The 2,907-nt window shown below is 41.6% G+C and overlaps 1 protein-coding gene across 1 annotated transcript; it reads left to right on the top strand.

Annotated features, from left to right (window-relative positions):
• The first annotated feature begins 464 nt into the window (after window positions 1-464).
• LOC116936791 (secreted RxLR effector protein 161-like) lies at window positions 465-1,073 on the top strand. Its single transcript, XM_032943945.2, has one exon. The coding sequence runs from the start codon at window positions 465-467 to the stop codon at window positions 1,071-1,073; it is 609 nt and encodes a 202-aa protein (XP_032799836.2).
• Window positions 1,074-2,907: the final 1,834 nt, after the last annotated feature.

Genomic DNA, 2,907 nt, shown 5'->3' with positions numbered 1-2,907 from the left:
TCGTTTGGGGGGAGGTGTTAAAAGTATACGGCAAACTCATTGATGAGGGTTGCCAAACCTCACCCCTGTTTAGCACTGACTCTTCCCAGCCTGTAAAAGGTCTCAGTACTCTGTCAACGTGCTGACTAGCACGATATCTTTTTCCCTCCTTTGTTTTGAATCTCATGAAGATAACAACTAAGCTGATAGGTATGTCCCTTATCTCAGGTATCTCTGAAATACAATGCTTAGTCAAGCAAAAAATCCATACGTGTGTATGTCAATTAAGATTCGATTTAAAAGTAAAAACGGTGCTAGAAAGATTCAAAATGGCCAACTGTCATCCCGTTTCTGTCCCAGCCAACTCTTGCGTCAAACTATCCCCGTGCATGTGTCCTCAAACTTAGGAAGAAAAATCCATTGAAGTCCCTTTCATGAAGGGAATTGGTTCGGTGATGCACCTTGCCGATATAACACGACCCGACATGGCCTACGCCGTCGGCCAAGACTCACGGTTCTCCCAAAACCCTGGCATGGAACACTGGAAGGGACTTAAGAGGATCCTGACATACTTGCGAAAAACCATCAATCATGGCCTTCTATTTGGTGGTGGCAGCAATGAACTTTGTGGATACGTCGACGTTGACTATGCCGGTGATACGGAAAACAGACGGTCAACATCTGGAGCCGTATTTATTCTCAAGGGCTGCCCATTTCATGGCAGAGCCGTCGACAAACTTGTGTTGCACTGCACAACCACGGAGTCAGGGTTTATCGCAGCATGTGATGAAACGAAGGAGTCAATATGGTTGAGACGTCTCTACTCAGAGCTAGGTGGCATCAGCTTGGCCATGCCACTACGGTGCGACAATCAAGGGGTAATTGTCCTTATTCACAACCCCATATTCCACCAGCGTACAAAGCCCATGGACGTGAGTTTCTTCTTCGTGCGTGACGCCCATCAGGAGTGCAAAATCAACATCACGTACATCGATACCGAGGTCCAGCTTGCCGATATCTTCACGAAGGCTCTGCCAAACCAGAGATTCGAGAAACTACGTAACAGCCTGAATGTTCAGGAATTCTCAAATTAGAGCATCCGAATTGAGGGACGCATATTTTTTTTTAAGTATCACCTTCTTTTTTTTCCTCAAATGCATTTAGAATTAGTGTTTTATATTGTTTTCTTTTGTGGGAGGACACGCTTGACTTGAGGGACGTGTTGTATTATCTCTAACCCATGCGCACCCAACTGGGGTTACTGAAACGCATTGGTACTGAACCAAATTCTATCTGCCCTACTCTACGTCGTCTGCCTAATGGCTCTTCAGATTTTCACCACTCTCACTTCCTTTTCCACTATCCTGAGGTTAAGAGCTGTGGTTTTTCAATCCATGCGGTGAACTTACTGTTGAATAAACTGTGCTTAAAATTAAGGTCGTGTTTACACCTTAGTCTAACTTTCACAACAGTTTGTTTTGCTGTGTTGTAGGCAAAAATGAAAGAAAAAAATCTGAGCAATTAAAATTGATCCCAGCGCCCCTGGTGGCGCAAGCACAAATCATAAGTTTCTCTGTAAAACATTTCAGTGTAACAACTTTGGGGTATAGGGAAGCATTTTTTTTAGCTCAAATAATTCAAAAACATGCACTATATTATAATATAGTAAAGAAAAACGCGTCGTTTGGCAAAAAAAAATTAATTTAAGGATGTTTTGAAGTAGTTTATTTATATTTTTCGAAACGCCGGTATTAACATGGCGTTTATGGGGAGAAAAGTGGTGTACCTAATCATGTGAATGATACTTTAGCGCCCTGGGTGTAACTTCTACAATTTTTTCATGGTAAGATAACTTTTAGAGCACTTTCTCTTCTGATAGAGGAAAAAAGAACAAAATATTTAGTACTTGTCAGTAAAAAGATATTCAAGTTTTCCTAAGACCCGTAGCGCCATAAGAATGCACTAAAAAAACGGGGGTGTACCTAATCGTTTAGTGGGTACTGTATCCTTTAAAAGACGTCAGTGTGCTGTTTGGGCTGGCAAATTTTCGAACAAGACGTCATGGCTGCAACTGAGACAATAGACTCTTGGTAGACGACTCAAAGCTCGTCGCTGGAAATAGACCATTCTCTTGTTAATTGGCCATTGATTGTTTTGGTGATTTTTGGAATGCTGGAGAGACGATTTGAGGGGCCAAATGCCCGTTGACTAGTAGGCTAAAGTCAACGTTGAGATCGGCCAGTTGTTGTAACCACAGCAAGATTTGATTAATTGCTTTAAATGTTTCATTCAGTTGAAAAAAAAATACCTGAAGTGATTGAGTTCTAGTTCTTCTATGTCAGCCATTCTTCCCATGTTTGTCGGGACACTTTTCAGCATGGAGTGCTGGCCTCTTAGTTTTCTGATTAATTTTGCGTTAGTTTTTGTTTCCTACAGTGATTCATTTCAGATTGTTTCTTATCGACAATGTAGATTACTTCTCGTTGATTTCGGGAGAGGAGATGTATTTGACTGTTCTTCTTCTTCCAAATCCTTCTGTGTTGAAACTCCATATCAGCTAATCCAAAATCAAGGTCAGTCACGATTGCCCACGATGATTTGCTAAAAGCGACTCCGACTTGTTGTTTGAAAGATTGGCGGTGAAATAGGACCGAAACGAAATAGGACTGGAGAAATAGGACTGGAAATTTTCAGTCCTATTTCTCCTGTAGGAATAGGACTGGGTGAAATAGGACTGCTTTTTAGACACATTTTGAACAGTCCTATTTCTCCTTTGACCAGTCCTATTTCTCCTTGGATATAAGGCTATTTCGCTTGCCTTTATCTTACATCTTTAAGGGACAATAAGCCCGGTAGGCGAAATGGGGTGGGAAATTGTAGTACAAGAGCGTTGGCTTTATATGCCTACGCCCTTGAAAATTACCGTTG

Source organism: Daphnia magna, unplaced genomic scaffold, assembly GCF_020631705.1.
Source record: "Daphnia magna isolate NIES unplaced genomic scaffold, ASM2063170v1.1 Dm_contigs202, whole genome shotgun sequence".
NCBI lineage: Eukaryota > Metazoa > Arthropoda > Branchiopoda > Diplostraca > Daphniidae > Daphnia > Daphnia magna.
The sequence above is the reverse complement of the archived record's forward strand: the minus strand, read 5'-3'. Positions and strand labels throughout refer to the sequence as shown.

What these genes read in the sequence shown, in the direction of transcription:
- LOC116936791 (XM_032943945.2), top strand. Translation starts at nt 465, where the DNA reads ATGGCCTACGCCGTCGGCCAAGACTCACGGTTCTCCCAAAACCCTGGC.